Source organism: Suncus etruscus, chromosome 4 (genome assembly GCF_024139225.1).
Source record: "Suncus etruscus isolate mSunEtr1 chromosome 4, mSunEtr1.pri.cur, whole genome shotgun sequence".
Classification (NCBI taxonomy): domain Eukaryota; kingdom Metazoa; phylum Chordata; class Mammalia; order Eulipotyphla; family Soricidae; genus Suncus; species Suncus etruscus.
This window is the reverse complement of record NC_064851.1, coordinates 103,418,925-103,435,930: the sequence shown is the minus strand read 5'-3', so window position 1 is coordinate 103,435,930 and position 17,006 is coordinate 103,418,925. Positions and strand designations below refer to the sequence as shown.

General features: G+C 44.5%; 1 protein-coding gene across 3 annotated transcripts in view; it reads left to right on the top strand.

Annotated features, from left to right (window-relative positions):
* Positions 1-17,006, top strand: part of HMBOX1 (homeobox containing 1) — a 165,199-nt gene that overhangs the window by 57,168 nt on the left and 91,025 nt on the right. For all 3 annotated transcript variants that reach the window (XM_049771122.1, XM_049771121.1, XM_049771120.1), the window contains exon 2: positions 15,269-15,344. In XM_049771122.1, the coding sequence (XP_049627079.1) occupies positions 15,322-15,344 (23 nt within the window). In that variant the 5' untranslated portion in view covers positions 15,269-15,321. The remainder of the gene's footprint in view (positions 1-15,268; positions 15,345-17,006) is intronic.

Here is a 17,006-nt window from a genome sequence, read left to right as displayed (position 1 = left end):
AATCTGCCAGGAGTGATGCTTCAGAGTAGGGCCAGGAGCAAGCTCAAAACACAGCCGATTGTGACCCCTAAATGAAACCAAAATATAGAAATGAAAATAAATGCCTATCTGAAAAGTAGAGGAGACCAGTGATCTCATTGTATGTTTTTTTAAAGATGCCCTTTCCCAGAATATGTTGACCAAATTCATTTTTCTTTCTGTAGGAACTCCTTGTTTGCATATTTATTATAATTCTGAACTCTACTAACAAGACCTCCTTTTGACATGTATTCTAAGTAGGCCCTTTTTCTCTGAATGAGATTTTCCTGAATGACTGGGATTTACTGGTAAATTAGAATAGGTGCTTCCTGCCTGGGAACCAACATTTCTGGCTCCTTTCACCCAATTTAAAAATATCTCTAAGCTCAAGGTGATTAGAAAACATTTTTATCATCACTTTTCTCTTAATAGATTATAGGATTCACCTGATTCTTGTTAATGAAATTTTTTTCCCCCTACTTCAGTAATTACTGCATTTATTAAGCATTGGAAAGCTGCTGGGGTAAGAGAAATGCAAGAATGATGCAGATTCTTCCCCTTCGGTAGAACCACACCTCTTTGCCCTGCAAGTTGTTCATCTGTGATATGTGCTCTGCTTGCAAAGGGACAGAGGTAGCAGCGCTGCATGGATATTGAGTGTAGATGGACCTTGGGCTGGCTCTGAGTCAGTGGCTGCCTGTCCACATCCAACTCTGGGAGACAGGGCTAGCAGGGTTTTCTGTGTGTTCCTTTGCTCTCATCCAGGTCTGCTCCCATTTTTTGGATGATAAAGATGTTGGAGACTCTTCTGCCATTCCAATGCTATATCTTTCTAGTGTAGTGAAATCTGGACAACTTGGGTTGAGGAAGGGAGCACAAAAGTTGGCCTACATTCATAATTCAGCTCTTTTTGTTTGTTTGTTTTTTTGGACCATACCCTCCCGCGCTCAGGGGTTCCTTCTGGCTCTGGGTGTTCAAGAATCATTCCTGATGGGCATGGGGAGGCCCTATGGGATGCTGAGGATTGAACCCTATTTGGTTACATGCAAAGCAATCATCCTCCCCACTGTGGCCCCTCAGTTCAGCTCTCTTACAGCACTTAACATGTCTCTTCGGGATTGGCTCCCTCTGCGTTGTGGGTGTAGGTCAGAAAACAGTGACAGGGTCTCTTTGGCCCAGAAACACTCCTGATCCTTTCCCTAATGATACAGCAAAACCCTCTGGCCTCTGTGTCCTAGTGCTTCTTGCTTGGCAGCGTTTTGCCTCTAGAAAACACTGAAATCAGTTGTCTTTGAAAATATCTCTTTGTGGGCCCGGAGAGATAGCACAGCGGCGTATGCCTTGCAAGCAGCTGATCCAGGACCTAAGGTGGTTGGTTCGAATCCCGGTGTCCCATATGGTTCCCCGTGCCTGCCAGGAGCTATTTCTGAGCAGACAGCCAGGAGTAACCCCTGAGCACCGCCGGGTGTGGCCCAAAAACCAAAGAAACAAAAACAAAAACAAAAAACCAGAAAATATCTCTTTGTGGGACCGGAGAGATAGCATAGAGGTAGGATGCTTGCCTCGCATGCAGAAGGACGGTGGTTCGAATCTCGGCATCCTATATGGTCCCCTGAGCCTGCCAGGAGTAACCCTTGAGCACTGCCAGGTATGACCCAAAAACCAGAAGAAAAAAAAAAGAGAAAGAAAGAAAATATCCCTTTGCATTATTTCTTTGCTTTGTAGCATAGAATATTTTGTTGCTGGTTTCAATGACAGGACCCCTTAGTTTTGTTTTGTTTTTTTTATTAGATTGGACATTTCAAAAATACATTTATCAGGGCCGGAGAGATAGCATAGAGGCAAGGCATTTGCCTTTCATGCAAAAGGTTGGTGGTTTGAATCCCAGCATCCCATATGGTCCCCTGAGCCTGCCAGGAGTGATTTCTGAGCATAGAGCCAGGAGTAACCCTTGAGTGCTGCCAGGTGTGACCCAAAAACCAACCAAACAAAAAAATACATTTATCACCTGCAGTGTTGCTCACATCTGGGAAGGACCAAAACCACAGCTAATGACACAGTGCTCACACTTCAGAAACTTGGGGTCCAGGAGAGAGGAGCAGAATTGCAGCAGAATTATCATTGCATAGTAGACCCAATCTGTACAATTAAGGTTCTCTGCTAGTGAAGAGTTTTGGAAGTGACCGTTCTCACCAGTAAGAACCACTGAGGCTGGGAGAAAAGGAAGGAGGAAGATGTCGATTTCTTTTTTTGGGGGGGGGTGGGGGTTGGGTCACACCCGGCAGCGCTCAGGGGTTACTCCTGGCTCTATGCTCAGAAATTGCCCCTGGCAGGCACAGGGGACCACATGGGTTGCTGGGATTCGAACCACCATCCTTCTACATGAAAGAAAAACACCTTACCTACATACTATCTCCGGCCCCAGAAGTCTTGATTTCTATGAAATCTATGGCTGGAACCAGGACTTCGAGGTGAGTCAAGGCAAGAGAGACTAGTCCGGAATTTTCGGCAGTTACTTAACCTGTCAGACAATATCCCTTGAAGTGGCTCTCCATTAAGTACTATCCCATTTGCCTTCAGTTCAGGAAAAACTAACAGAATTGTCAGAAATTCTGTAGTTTGGAATATTAGGAGAGGAAGTTGTAGGAGACAGTTGGAATTATGCTACACTCAACATTGTCTTTATGCTCAGAAATTGCATTTTCTATCAGAGATATAGTATCACATCATTAGAGTTTGGTTTTTTTGGTTCCTGGGTCACACCTGGCAGCACTCAGGGGTACTCTTGGCTCTATGCTCAGAAATTGCTCCTGGCAGGCTTGGGGGACCATATGGGATGCCGGGATTTGAACCACTGTCCTTCTACATGCAAGACAAATGCCCTACCTCCATGTTACCTCTCTGGTCCCTCATTAGAGGTTTTTTTCTTACCTTGCCAAATTTCTTAAGGAACCATTTAATAATATCATTGGAACTGTTGATGTCCATTTCTTTGGGCCCATTAGGTTCAGATTTGGAAACAGGAGAGACCCTCAGGTACAGAATTGGGAGTGACCCCTGAGCACTTGCCAGTGGGTTCTGAAATCAAGCACAGATTGTCTAGAGACTCCAGATTTTGCCAACACAGTGTGATTCTGTGTCTAGCACTGTTTGGGATTAACTACCCTGGCCTGGCATGGATATAATACTCTGCTCGCTAAAATTGCTTTGATTGTTTATAGAGCTGCACCTGGTTCTGTTCTCAAGGACCAGGCTCAGGCTGGCTGCATGCAAGGCAACTGCCTTAACTTTTTTCTGTTTCTCAGGCCCCTCCAATGACTGTTTTCACTGTTGTCCTATGCAAGAAAATCAGGGTATGTGTCATCTAATAGTAGTAACTCCATAGAATAAAGCTAATGGTTTCCTTATACAGTGCTGTGGACAGTCTTTGTAGGAGCCATGTGTTAGTTGAAGAGGAGAGTAGGGCCCAGAGCACTGGTGCAGCAGTAGGGCATTTGCCTTGCATGCGGCTGACCTAGGACGGACTGCGGTTAGATATCCCAGTGTCCTATATGGTCCCCTGTTGTGTATGTAAACATTTTTATGGTATTATTATATTACTGACCCTACCCTGATCAGTGATTGTGCCCTACCCTAGGGTGTGACCTGGCATTCTCCCACCCTAGGGTGGTACCTGATTCTGGGGCATAAAAGCAAGGGTCTGTGGAAGGTGAGGGGCTTTTTTCCTGGGGCCTATTCTTAGCCCTTTTGGCTTCGGTCTCTTCACGGAATAAAGAGCTGTTTTCTTCGGAAGCCTAACTGCCTGTTGGCTTTCTCCCCGCTGCATTCACCTCAGAACCGCTGGCTGAACAGGGTAACAGACACGTGGTCCGAGCTGGAGGAGAAAGGCCTCATCCTCCATCTCTCCACCAGTCAACCTCATCAGGGGCTGATTTGCAACATTTTACATACACAACAGTCCCCCAACTCCAATCTAGGAGTGATTTCTGAGCTCACAGCCAGGAGTAACTCCTGTGTGTCACCGTGTGGCCCAAAAACCAAAACCCCAAAAAAAAGAAATAGGAGAGTGACTGAGAGGAAACCCTGTCAGACAGCAGTCTACACTGAGAATATTGTAAGTTTGCAAAAATTGGACTTATCAGGGCAGGAGAGACTAGGACTGGACACATGGCCCTTATGTTCTCTTCCGCCAACCGTGCTTTGATTTCCTCAGAACTGCATGTTGGTCTTGGAGCACAGAGTTTGAAGTAGCTCCTGAGCACTGACAGGTATGGGCCAAACTATTCTTGCTTTGATCACTCCCTAATTTGACAAGTGTTTATTTGTCATAAGTCTGCTGGTATGTGACATACTTAGGTCATGAGTGAAACAAAATGTTCATAAATGAATAAATGTTCAGCTTGTTACATGGTCCATGAAATTTTGCTCTAGAGAAGTGATTATTTTTTTGATTTTTTTTTTTTTTTTTTTTTTGGTTTTTGGTTTTTGGGTCACACCCAGTAGCTCTCAGGGATTACTCTTGGCTCTAGGCTCAGAAATTGCTCCTGGCAGGCTCGGGGGACCATATGGGATGTCGGGATTCAAACCACCATCCTTCTGCAAGGCAAACGCCTTATCTCCATGCTATCTCTCCGGCCCTTAGAGAAATGATTTTTAAAAACAAAAATCCTCATTGGAGATTGGTGAAGCTTAACCTAAGCATTTCTCCACTTCAGTTCGAATATGGAATGGGAATCCCATTAACCACCCGGCCTTGGGTGAGTAGCTTCTCGTTCTAATGACCTGTCTCGGGGGATTGTGGGGAATAGCTTTTGCCGAGCACTTACCTGGATCCTCCCTCCTTGAGACTGGGAGTCACTCACTCCTGTGTTTCCAGCTGCCAACACAGTACTGGGAGATGGAGAATGTCTGTTGCTTCTGGGTGTGATTTTGTTTTCTTCACTCACAGGCACACATTACAACAAGGCTTTGTTTAGTTGGCATCGTTTAAGGGGAAAATTGTTGGGCATAAAGAAAAACGCTTTCTGATTTCCTGCAGTGTCAACTTGGAGAAGCAAATGTATCACATACTTTTTCTAGTTTTTGAAAACAGGAATTGGGGGCCAGAGAGTTAGCACAGCAGTAAGACGTTTGCCTTCGACGCAGAAGGACAGTGGTTCAAATCCCGGCATTCCATATGGTCCCCCGAGCCTGCCAGGAGTGATTTCTGAGCATACAGCCAGGAGTGACCCCTGAGCGCAGCTGGGTGTGATCCAAACCCCCCCCCCCAAAAAAAAAGAAAACAGGAATCAAGGGGACTGGACAGATAGAGGTAGTATAGTGGGTAGGGCTCTTTCTTTGTACACACCGGGACTCCCCGGAATCACCAACCCCACCAGGACTGATTTCTGAGTGTAGAGCTAGGAGTAACCCCTGAGTATCAATCCAGTGTGCCCCCACCATACAAGTTTATTTGTAAGAACAGATTGAAACAACTTTATTGATAGTTACTAGAACTTGGAATATAAGTGACAGTAACAATACTTGAATTTATGATGTCTGATTACTTTATAACTCTATAATTAGTTCTCAGAAGTTAGAGTACTTGGTTCCAGTTGGAACTATTTAAATTTTTAAAACATTGCCAAAATATTTTCCCCATGTCCATGTTGTAATTCCCATTTTGACCAATGAAATGTGACTGTTGAGGACATCAGTCTTAATTTTTTTTTTTTGCTTATGTGTTATTGACTTTTATTTTGCTCACATCTAAACTTGAGTCTTAAGGGCCAGAGAGATAGCACAGTGACAGGGCATTTGCCTTGCAAGCAGCCTATCCAGGATGGATGGTGGTTCGAATCCCAGCATCCCATATGGTCCACTGAGCCTTCTAGAAGTGATTACTGAGCGTAGAGCCAGGAGTAACTCCTGAGCTGTACCTGGTGCGACCCAAAAAGCAATGCAGTACAATACGATACGATACAACATACAACATACAACATAACACAACACAACACAACACGTTACAGAGGGACTCTCATTGAAAATCCCAAGATCTTCAGCCTGGGAATCCACCTCTTTGGCTCTGAGTGTTTATTTTGTTTGTTTGTTTGGTTGGTTGGTTGGTTTTTGGGTCACACCTGGCAGCGCTCAGGGGTTATTCCTGGCTCTATGCTCAGAAATTGCCCCCCTGCAGGCTCGGGGGACCATATAGGATGCCAGGATTCGAACCATCGTCTTTCTGCATGCAGTGCTCAGGGGTTACTCCTGGCTGTCTGCTCAGAAATAGCTCCTGGCAGGCACGGGGGGACCATATGGGACACCAGGATTCAAACCAACCACCTTTGGTCCTGGATCGGCTGCTTGCAAGGCAAACACCGCTGTGCTATCTCTCCGGGCCCAATATATTTATTAATTTCTTTTTTTTTTTTTTTTGGGCCACACCCTGTGACGCTCAGGGGTTACTCCTGGCCTATGCGCTCAGAAGTTGCTCCTGGCTTCTTGGGGGACCATATGGGACACCGGGGGATCGAACCGCGGTCCGTCCTAGGCTAGCGCAGGCAAGGCAGGCACCTTACCTCCAGCGCCACCGCCTGGCCCCAATTAATTTCTTATGTTTATCTTCAACATCCTTATTCTTTTTCTCCCAATTTTATTTAAACACAGTAATTTATAAAGTTAATCATACTGGTTCCAGCACCAATCCCACCACTGTGACCTTCTTCCACCATTGTCCCCAGTTTCCCAGCCGTCCTCCCTCTTCAAGCCTACTACTTTAATAGACACAAAATAATTTATTTTATTGCTTGGTAAAATTAAATGGCAAGTAGGTTATTAAAAAGAATAGTTTAGTAAGGGCTGGAGAGATAACATAGCAGTGTTTGCCTGGCCGATCCAGGACCTAAGGTGGTTGGGTTCGGATCCAGCATCCCATATGGTCCCCTGAGCCTGCCAGGAGCGATTTCTGAGCGTGGAGCCAGGAGGAACCCCTGAGCGCTGATGGGTGTGACCCCCCCAAAATAAAACAAAAACAAACCAACAAATCCTCAAAAATAGTTTAGTAAAAGAAGATTTGTGGAAATTGTTTTATCTACTAATTGTCTTATTAAATCCTTGCCTGAGGATATCCTGAGATATCTGTTACTAGGTGAAACTTCTGGGTTACGGTTTGGCTTTTGAGCTTAGTGAATTTTTCTACTATACTTACCATCTAATTCGCTTTGCTTCTTGTAGGCTGTTAGTACTGTGGAATCCGGGGTGTTGCCTGGCCACATATATGGCTGCATGTTCCAGGAGTTCCAGGATCTGTCGCTCTGGGGCATTTGTCTGCCCACTCCCACCTGAGGGGACGCCAGAGTTTTCAGCCCAAAGGCTAGCGTACCTGTGAACCTGTGACACATGCTCAGTGTTTCTTTGGAGATAAGTCACAAATCTGAGCCTTTCACATGACTAAGGCTGTGACTGCTGTTCCTTATTCATTATAAGCATGTTTTGTTTTGAGGCCACACCTGGCAGCACTTGGTTACTCCTGGCTCTGCCTGCTCCTGGCAGGCTCAGTGGACCATATGGGATGCTGGGAATCAAACCAGAGTCCATCCATCATTGCCTGTGTGCAAGGCAAATGCCCTACCACTGTGCTATTGCTTTGGCCCCATCATTAAGTATGTTTAGAAGACATTCTGTGCCTTCTTTTAAATTGTTATTGTATATATCGCTGTAATTTTCAGGATTTAAAAAAAATTTTTATCAGGAGTTAAAAATACATGTAACAAGATAAAAATCTAAATATATTTTTTGGCTAGGTGAGAACCAGTTTTGATGATCTGTAAAATAAAAATAAAAATATAACCATGACTTGGTGAGGCTGCACCAGGCACTGAGTTTCTAATCCCTCAGGCAGATAATGGGTCTGATGAAGCTAGGTAGTGGCGACAGATAATATACCAAGCCAGTGAGCTAAAGTTTCATTGGAGTTAGTCTGCTTTTTGCCTCAAGGCCTTTCTCTGCCTTGTGCTGCCTGTGCTATGTGTTCATTCTCTCGGAGCCCAAAGCCAGCCTTCTTTATTAGTCAAAACCCCACCCACCAAGGTGGGGAAGGGTCCTGTAAGCCAGGTGGGCTTTTACATACCAAAAGAAGAGGTTAGTGAAAAAGGAAGTTGGGGGAAGGGTTCACTTTACAATGATCCTATAAATTATTTTAGGACTGGAGAGATGGTACAGCAGGTAGCAAGCATGCCTTTACAGAGCTGGACTGAGCTCAATCTCCAGCATCCCTTAGGGTCTCCCAAGCATTGCCAGGAATAATCCTTGAGCAGAGTCAGGAGTAAGTCCCTGACTACAGCAAGATGAGTCCCACTCGTCCAAACCAACCAAACAAGCTTTTATTCTTTCCTGCTGAATTAAATTGTTTCCTTGGCTTGTACATTTTATTTTTTTGGTTTTGCGGGCCATACCCATTTGATGCTCAGGGGTTACTCCTGCCTAAGCCCTCAGAAATTGCCCCTGGCTTGGGGGGACCATATGGGACGCTTGGGGATCGAACCGAGGTCCTTCCTTGGTTAGCGCTTGCAAGGCAGACACCGTACCTCTAGAGCCACCTTGCCAGCCCCTGCTTGTACATTTTCTTATATGCGCTGGCATCTCTGTTTAAGTTACTATCCTCTTCCACTCACCTGAGTCCAATCTTGTTCAGTGCTGTATCTAGTTGATTACTGTCTGTAGAACACAGTCTAATACAGGGGTCTTCAAACTACGGCCCGCGGGCCACATATTGTATTTATTCCCATTTTGTTTCTTCACTTCTAAATAAGATATATGCAGTGTGCATATAAATTTGTTCATAATTTTTGTTTTTACTATAATCTGGCCCTCCAACAGTCTGAAGGACAGTGAACTGGCCCCCTGTTTAAAAAGTTTGAGGACCTCTGGTCTAATATCTAGTCAGTGAAGCACACGTTTAAGATTTCCTTTGTGGATAATGTCTAGGTGGTCTTTTGGATTTTCAATCTAGAACTTTGAGTTCCATTTGGAAGGGTTGGGGGTAAGCACATCACCCCTATTGGTCCTTAGGAACTATTTCTGGCACTGTGTTTGCAACTGACCCTTTGCAGTCCTCAGGCACCATGTGGTGCCAAGATTTGAATCAGGATCCTGTGTTCCACAGTTAGTCTTATGAAAGGCAAGTGCCCTCCTTCTACCATCTCTTGGATTCTGAGATCATAAGAATGTACTTAGGATTGATTTCTCAATTGTTAATCAATTGTATAAGGAAAGTTGCTACTATGAAGGACAGTTTTCCTAGTAATGCCTGTAGGTATGTGAATTAGTAGTGTTTAGAAAATATTTTTAATATACTGTACATACCTATCTTTTTTTTTTTTTTTTTTTTTTTTTGGTTTTTGGGTCACACCCGGCAGTGCTCAGGAGTTACTCCTGGCTGTCTGCTCAGAAATAGCTCCTGGCAGGCACGGGGGACCATATGGGACACCGGGATTCGAACCAACCACCTTTGGTCCTGGATCGGCTGCTTGCAAGGCAAACGCCGCTGTGCTATCTCCTCGGGCCCACATACCTATCTTTTAATTTCTTTTATTTCAGCTTTCTTAGACTTGCTTGGGTGTTTTAGGTGTTCTATCAGATCATTAGCAAAAAAAGATTGTTTTCTCTCTCATCTTACAGTGCTTACCCTAATCTTAAAGCCCATATTGAGTTATATAGGGGTTCATGGCTTTTTCTCCCCTAGTTCCTGACTTATTTATTTGCTTTACTGAAGGAATAATAACATTCATCTGGCTAAAATAACTGAAGCTTCCTTTGAGAAGTCTGCTTCCGATCTTTGTTTCTAACCTTCGTTCTTACCCTGCATTGAGAGTAACCTTTTTAATTACTCTGTCTCTTCCACATATCATCAAACAGAAGTAAAATTTTGATGTAAACATTTATGCATAAATATATGCCTGTATGTTATATACAAATACACGTATATGTATTGTGTGTACACAGTTTTATTTTTTATTTTGGTTTTTGGGCCACATGTGGTGACACTTCAGGATTACTCCTAGCTATATGCTCTCAGAAATCGCTCCTGGCTTGGGGTACCATATGGGACGCCGGAGATTGAACCAGGTCTGTCCTGGATCGGCCACATGCAAGGCAAATGCCTTACCACTGTGCTATTGCTCTGGCAGTCTTATATTTTTAAGTTATTTTTGTTTTTGCTATTTAACCTACTTGCCTTTTTTTTTTTTTTAATGTTTAACTTTTTTTAATGCCTTTTTATTGTTTGCTTGGTCTTGGGCCATACCTGGCTGTACTGGGGTTAACTCCTGGCTCTGTACTCAGGGATTACTTATTTTTTTTGATAGGTGGCTAGACTATATTGTCTCAGTTGATTTTTTTAAATTTAGAACTTCTTCTGTATGTGACTTTTTTTTTTTTTTTTTGGTTTTTGGGCCACACCCAGTAACGCTCAGGGGTTACTCCTGGCTATGCGCTCAGAAGTTGCTCCTGGCTTGGGGGACCATATGGAACGCCGGGGGATCGAACCGCGGTCCGTCCAAGGCCAGCACAGGCAAGGCAGGCACCTTACCTCTTGCGCCACCGCCCGGCCCCTTTTTTTTTTTTTTTTGGTTTTTGGGCCACACCCGGTGACGCTCAGGGGTTACTCCTGGCTATGCGCTCAGAAGTTGCTCCTGGCTTGGGGGACCATATGGGACACCGGGGGATCGAACCGCGGTCCGTCCAAGGCCAGCACAGGCAAGGCAGGCACCTTACCTCTTGCGCCACCGCCCGGCCCCTTTTTTTTTTTTTTTTTTTTTTTTGGTTTTTGGGCCACACCCGGTGACGCTCAGGGGTTACTCCTGGCTATGCGCTCAGAAGTTGCTCCTGGCTTGGGGGACCATATGGGACACCGGGGGATCGAACCGCGGTCCATCCAAGGATAGCGCAGGCAAGGCAGGCACCTTACCTTTAGCGCCACCGCCCGGCCCCATGTGACTTTTTTTTTTTTAATTTTTATTTATTTATTTATTTTTTATGAAAGCCAGACTGGGCATTGCTTGATAACATGAGCTCTGCAGAGAACTTTTGACTTTCTTTCTCTTTTCATTATGTTCCTCCTTCTCTTCTCAGCGAGACTTGGGGAATTTTTTCTTCTTCCTACCTTCCATTTCACCTCCTACAGCTCGGAAATTTTGCTTTTGTATGTGGTTGTTTGTTTGTTTGGTTTTTTTTGTTTGTTTGTTTGGTTTTGGGCCACACCTGGCGGTGCTCAGGGGTTCCTCCTGGCTGTCTGCTCAGAAATAGCTCCTGGCAGGCACGGGAGACCATATGGGACACTGGGATTCGAACCAACCACCTTTGGTCCTGGATTGGCTGCTTGCAAGGCAAACGCTGCTGTGCTATCTCTCTGGGCCCGCTTTTGTATGTTGTTGTTGTTTTGGGGCCACACCTGTGTTGAGAAATACTTGGGAACCACTCCCAGTTCTGGGTTCATGGTCACTCCCAGTGGTGCTTTGGGGGCCATAGAGTGCTGGGCATCCAGCCTTTCCCCACCCCCAAGAGAACACAACACAGCCGTGGGAGGCAACATGCTCACAGGTTCAGCTATTTTACATAAACAATGATTAGTTCTTTTGTCCCAAAATTACACCATTCAATCTTAACTTTCCCAGTATTTTATTAGCTAAATGTATATTTTAAACTGATAGTTGTGTTACTTAGATTACTACCTTTTCTTTTTCCTTTTTCTTTGTGATTGGGCCATACCTGATGGTGCTCTGTGTTCAGGAATCTCTCCTGGAAGGCTGATGGGATGCCAGGGATTGAACCCTGGTCATCTGTTTGCAAGGCAAGCAAGTTTTGACTATTGAGAAGACCTCTGCTCTGGACAGGGTCAAGGGTTCTGCCTTCACTTCTCTGGGCGAACCTCCCTGGAAACAGAATTGCTGACTCTCACAGCACTTCGTGTCTAATTTCATTGAAGGAGCATTTTTTTTTTTTTTTTGTATCATGGGCCTCTGTCAGATTACATTTTGTTTTACCTAAAACAAAGATCAACCCTGGTTCATTTGTATGTTTGTTTACAACTTGTAACCCCAAAACAGAGATTGTCTTTCTTATAAACTTGGGTGGGACTGGCTCAGGATAGTCTGAGCTATCTGTCCTTACTGCCCCACCTAGGGATGGTATCTGTACTCAATAAAAAAAAAAAAAATGGCAGTTTTGGCAGGCAGCTTGGGGGAGATATGAGGTAGAAGACTGCCAGACTGCAGGGGTTTTTACCCTCAACCTGGTTTGGATTTTTGTTGTTATTGTTGTTGTTGTTTTGGGGCCACACTCGGCAACGCTCAGGGGTTACTCTTGGCTCTACGCTCTGAAATTGCTCCTGGCAGGCTTGGGATCATATGGGATGCCAGGAATCAAACCACCATCAGTCCTGGGTCAGCTGTGTACAAAGCAAACGCCTGCTGCTGTGCTATCTCTCCAGCCCCCTGCTTTGGATTATTTCATGCATGACCCTGATTCAGACTTGTTCACTTGGGGTGGACTCATGGGTGATTTTACAGGCCTCCCCATTTTTGGCTTTCTATGTCAACAGCCTATAAAGACCTGTTTTCTCTTGCCAACACTTATTTTCAGTGTGTTTTGTTTTGTTTTGTTTTAGCTTTTCTAATAGGTAAAAGTCTATCAAACACAGGACAAAACAACAATAAAAATATTTTATGCCAGGAGAACTCTGAAATTGGGCCTGTTAATTGAGAATTCCATGGCACCTTACTTGTTAAGTCTCTGGTGCTTAGATTATTTGGTCTATATAATTAAGCCATTGAAAATCCCTCATATTTGAAATATAAATGACAAAGTAACAGCGATCTCCAGGGATATGAGTTAGTCTGGGTGGTTTAGTCTGTTTCCTTTTCGGAAATTAAAAGAACCTTTTTTGATTTTGTTTTTGATTTTGTTTTGGGGCCACACCCTGTGATGCTCAGGGATTACTCCTGGCTATGTGCTCAGAAATCGCTCCTGGCTTGGGGGACAACACCCAAGACTGGAAAAATTTTTGGCCCTCCCCGAGTGGCTCTTACCTCCCTACACGGGCCTCCCGTGTCCCTCAGAATCGTCTTTTGCTAGTGGTCTCTGGGCTCCTTTCACACCTTGGTTTGGTGCAAGTCTCTGGCTACTCGTCTGGCTCCCTAGCTCTGCCTGGTGCTGATAGACTCCTAAACCAGTGCTTACATGTGCAGCCTCGCCACATTCCGTCCTGTATCCGGGCGATGTGCACGTGAAATTTTCCTTCCGTCCTCCCCAGTTTAATGGGCTTCTGCGTCACTGTCACCAGAGCCTGACGTCTGACCTTGTGCTCACTCTTCTTTTTTTTTTTTTTTTTTTTGGTTTTTGGGCCACACCCTGTTACGCTCAGGGGTTACTCCTGGCTATGCGCTCAGAAGTTGCTCCTGGCTTCTTGGGGGACCATATGGGACACCGGGGGATCGAACCGCGGTCCGTCCTAGGCTAGCGCAGGCAAGGCAGGCACCTTACCTCCAGCGCCACCGCCCGGCCCCGTGCTCACTCTTCTAAAGCTAATAAGTTCTTCAGGCTGAATTTGAGCAGACCTGGGGGGAACAGAAATACAATTCAACAGTAACCAGTGAAGTGGCTTAATGTTGCTGTTTTGTCGGGGGGTGAGGGGTGGGTCACGATTCGAACCACTGACTTTCTGCATGTAAGGCAAACGCTTTACCTCCATACTATCTCTCCGACCCCCAGCAACATTTCTGATTTTTTTTTGTTTTTGTGTTTTACATCAGGTTTGTTTTATTTTTCTAAGTTGGTTTGAAAATGGCTAATAAATTCAGATAGTAATACATAAACTTATCTCCTAAATCATAAATAGGATCTTCCTTCCTTTCTCCCTCCCTCCCTCCCTCCCTCCTCTCTTCATCCTTTCTTTTCCTTCTTTAATTCTTTACTTTCTTTCACCTTTCTTTTCCTTCCTTTTTTCCTTTCCCTCCGTTCTTTTTCTTTTTTTTTTTTTCCTTCCCTCCCTCCCTTCTTTTCCTTTTTTTTCCTTCCTCCCTTAATTTGGGTGAAGATTTTTGAGTTTGAATTGACAGGGGTCAGAGTTTGTACAGAGGGTTGATTGCTATCTGGGGGTGCCACTCCCAGACTGTATCTGTTGTTAGCTCACATTTATGACATGATCCATGCAACGGTGGTTTGTGAAGTGCTTGGCCACTGTTGTTTTGAGATTGTTGAACTGCTTTAAGAGTTTTTTTTTTTCAAGTGGTTACACCCGAGTAGCATCTACTTCCAGAGACTCTGAGAAATCATTGCTCAAGGTTTGACCAGCAGTAAAACAAATCCTATGCTGGGGCCCAGCCTCTCCACTAAACCCTTTAGCTACATTCTTAGCGTGGTGCTTTCTGTGTGTGAGATCACACATAAAAGCACTGAAGGAGAGATGGCCCCACGAGTTAGTGTGTGTTTTGTACACAGGAGGCTCAGGTTTAATTCCTGTACCACCATGTGGTAGCCAAATTATCCCAGAAGGGACCCTGGGCACCTCCAGGTATAGCACCCCCCAAAATAGAAAACAAATAAAAGGTTCTTGTCTATCTCTGTGTGCGTGTATGTGCATGCATACGCCATTGTACTTTTAAATCTGTTTCCTGCCTAAAGCTAATTAAAAGCAAAGGATTGGGGGCTAGAGCAATAGCGCAGTGGGGAGGGTATTTACCTTGCATGCAGCTGACCTGGTTTTGATTCCTGGGATCCCATAGAATCCTCCGAGCCTCCCAGGATTGATTTATGAGCACAGAGTCAGGAGTAACCCCTGAGCACTGCCAGGTGTGCCCCCCCCCACAATCTTTTTAAAAGTGAAGGAGAAAAGAAAAAAGAATCAATTTCTGTGTTGTGCCTGGTAAGAGCTAAGAATTGTGATTGCTTTATCCAGGTGAGTCCTTTTGATCAGTCCCATTTTTTTTTTTAACTTTTTTCTTCCCGTTTTATTTGAATTTTGGGGGCCACACCCAGTGCTACTCAAGGTTTACTCCCTTGGGGGTGGGGAAACCTATGGTGCCTAGGATAGGCCCTAGGCTTCCCAGCATCTGCCACAGGGCCTGTGTGCAAGAACTGGCTCTGAGTCCCAGAGTCAACAGTGAAATGTGACTGGTGGATGGATGGTTGGTCTCTGTCCTGTCCTTGAGTTTGAGAATGAAAGCTTCACTTCAGCCCTTGACTGACAAACTTTTCTGAATTCTTTGTTCTCTAGAATGTTCTTCAGCACGGCTCTACCCTGAGAGATTGCCCCACCTCATGTAAAGTATGCTCAGTTCCTTCCCCGTGGTGTAAGTATCCAGCCTGCTCTGCGTTTTCATCTTCTAAGTCGTTCTAGAACAGCAAAGAGAATAGCAGTCGTGCACCTGCATTGGAGTAGCCAACTCATCTCAGCATTCATTCCTTGGGGTTACCCCCAATCTTCTCTCTCTGCTGGATAAGCTCTTGTTCCTTCTCCTCCTCCCTCATTTTCTCCACCTTTGTCCCTCATATTTCTGTTTTTTTTTTTGTTTGTTTTTGTTTTGGGCCCACAACTGGTGGTGCTCAGGGGTTGTTCTTGGCATGCTCAGGCCATATGGAATGCTGGGGATTGAACCAGGTTGGCTGCGTGCAATGCAAATGCCCTATCACTGTGCTATTGCTCTGTGGCCCCCTCCTCCATATTTCTGAAATAAAACATTGGATCTAAAAAAAACAGTTATTGGGGCTGGAGCGAGAATACATGGAAGAGTGGGGCTCTTGCCTAGCACACAGCCAACCTGGGTTTGATCCCCAGAAGCCCATATGGAGTGATCTAAGCCTGCCAGGTGTGATTCCAGAGTGCAGAGCCAGGAGTCAGCTCTGAGTACTACCTGGTGTGGCCCCCAAGCAAGCAGACAGACCAAAGTCTGGATTAATTATCACAGTTCAGATTTGTAACTAGTGTTGAGAGAATCTTCATAATCAGAAGATGGTTGGTTAAAAAAAAAAAAAAAAAAAGATTTTCAAACTACCAACTTTTACCATTGATGGTTTGTACTTTGCAGTTGGAGCTATCAATTGAACAGAAAATGACTCCATTTATTATTTTTAACTTCTTAATAACCTAGAAAATGGTGAACTGTTATGACTAGTCATTTTAGAAGAGCTGGTGTTAGATTCCTTGTAACAAACAGAATATTGGGAATATGTTCCTTTCCACTGCCACTTGGCCTTTTGCGTATATACAAAATCCATGTATCCCAGTCATATCCCCTACTGGGGATAATCATGTACTTGGACCTATTAGCTAATGTAGTTCTTAGTCTTTCTCCAGACTAAGGCAAAAATATTAGAAATTGAGATGATAGAACTATGCTGAGAGGTTGTGTGTGTGTGTGTGTGTGTGTGTGTGTGCACGCATGTGTGCGTGCGTGCATGCGCTAAGATGTTGAACTGTAACCACTAGTTCATATTAAATAGGCCTCTGAATAAAAGTATTCCGGGAATTTCAGATATTAGAGATGATAAAGTATCTATTAGCTCATTAAGTGCATCTTAGAGCATAATACAGAGTGCCTTTAGCATAAGTATTTTCTGAAATTCAGTACTGTCTACATTTCAATGAAATTCCTTCCGTCCTGGTTGACAGTTCTAAATCTAGTAAGATTTTTGCCCTTATTACTTTGGTTTTCCAGATTTTATTTTCTCTCTTAGTGCCTGATTTTGAGTTTTGGTAAAATATTGTATCCTTCGAAAATTGGAAGGCACTTACTGCTTGTTTCTCCCTTTCTGATGATCTTTTTGGACCCTTTTTTTTTTAGTTTTGTTTTTTTGGGCCACACCTAGCGGCACTCAGGCTCTCCACTCAGATATCACTCCTGGCAGGCTGGAGGACCATATAGAGTGCTGGGGATCAAATCCGGGTCTGTCCTAGTCAGCCTCATGCAAGACAAATGCCCTACCACTGTGCTATTGCTCCTGTCCTGTTGGTC